General features: G+C 38.5%; 1 protein-coding gene across 1 annotated transcript in view; it reads right to left on the bottom strand.

The window, feature by feature from the left end:
* LOC103619457 (mothers against decapentaplegic homolog 4) overlaps positions 1-1,052 on the bottom strand; it is a 17,017-nt gene that overhangs the window by 1,701 nt on the left and 14,264 nt on the right. Inside the window, exon 11 of the mRNA XM_008637995.2 lies at positions 929-1,024. Within this exon, the coding sequence (XP_008636217.1) occupies positions 929-1,024 (96 nt within the window). The remainder of the gene's footprint in view (positions 1-928; positions 1,025-1,052) is intronic.

Here is a 1,052-nt window from a genome sequence, read left to right as displayed (position 1 = left end):
TGGGTGCGATTTGCTTTAATTTTTTGTTATTTTCTCTTTACTTTTAATTCTATTAGTAATAAAGCTCTTTCATTGTACTGCAACTGTTTAAGGTTTGTGCCTGCTTTGCTTTTCTCCTAATTCTTACCTCACAGAAGGAAAATAAGTAAGTAACGAATATTTTGAACCAAAACCACTACACTTAATTGGTGTTTCTGCCCGGTTTCGAACTCAACCCGCTACAGCAGCCTAAGACATGTAAGTACTTACACTTTTAAAAGTACTTACACTTTTAAAAGTACTTACACTTTTAAAAGTACTTACACTTTTAAAAGTACTTACACTTTTAAAAGTACTTACACTTTTAAAAGTACTTACACTTTTAAAAGTACTTAGGTACAATTTCAAGAATCTAGAATTTACTAACTAAGAAAAGTCCAGCCTAGAATAACTTAAAAACCACCCAACCACAAAAAAACCCCACCCTCACACTCTCTTCTTCCTCTTCAAGAATCTTAAGTCTTCCTAAACCTAGTCAAGGACTTGGTTGCTGAGTAATCCCTATTGTTTTGAGTAATATTTTTATGAGCTTGGATCTGAGCAGCCAAAAGTATCTCTGTTTAAAGTAATGGTTATGCTATTTGAACTTGTATATAACATGCTTTCTGTCGTACTGCAACACTTCTTGCAGTACAATAAGCAGCCACTTCCATAACCAACATTCCCTGAAGACTACAGAGTGAAAAATGGTGCTTGGAACGGGTACAAAGTGAATGAATACAGATTTACCACAATGCCATCCCAGCCCCACCTTGCCCCAATCCTGCTATTTTATTCCAAGTCTATCTGTATTGTTGCAGGGGTAGTGGGTAGGTGCTGTTATGAGGGAAAGCGGTGTTATTTGTTTTCAGGTAAGGAAAAAAGGAAACCAAGAAGTTAATGTACTTACTAATGGCTGGGGCTATTCCACCTACTGATCCTGGTCCAGGGATGTTTCCTGCTACTGCTGCAGCTTGAGCAGCAGCAGCAGCTTGGGCCGTGGCAGGCCGGTGTTGCGTTTGAGCACATCACCC

The sequence above is a fragment of the Corvus brachyrhynchos genome, unplaced genomic scaffold (genome assembly GCF_000691975.1).
Source record: "Corvus brachyrhynchos isolate BGI_N302 unplaced genomic scaffold, ASM69197v1 scaffold277, whole genome shotgun sequence".
Lineage (NCBI taxonomy): Eukaryota > Metazoa > Chordata > Aves > Passeriformes > Corvidae > Corvus > Corvus brachyrhynchos.
Note: the sequence above shows the minus strand (reverse complement) of the source record. Positions and strands in the feature narration are given on the sequence as shown.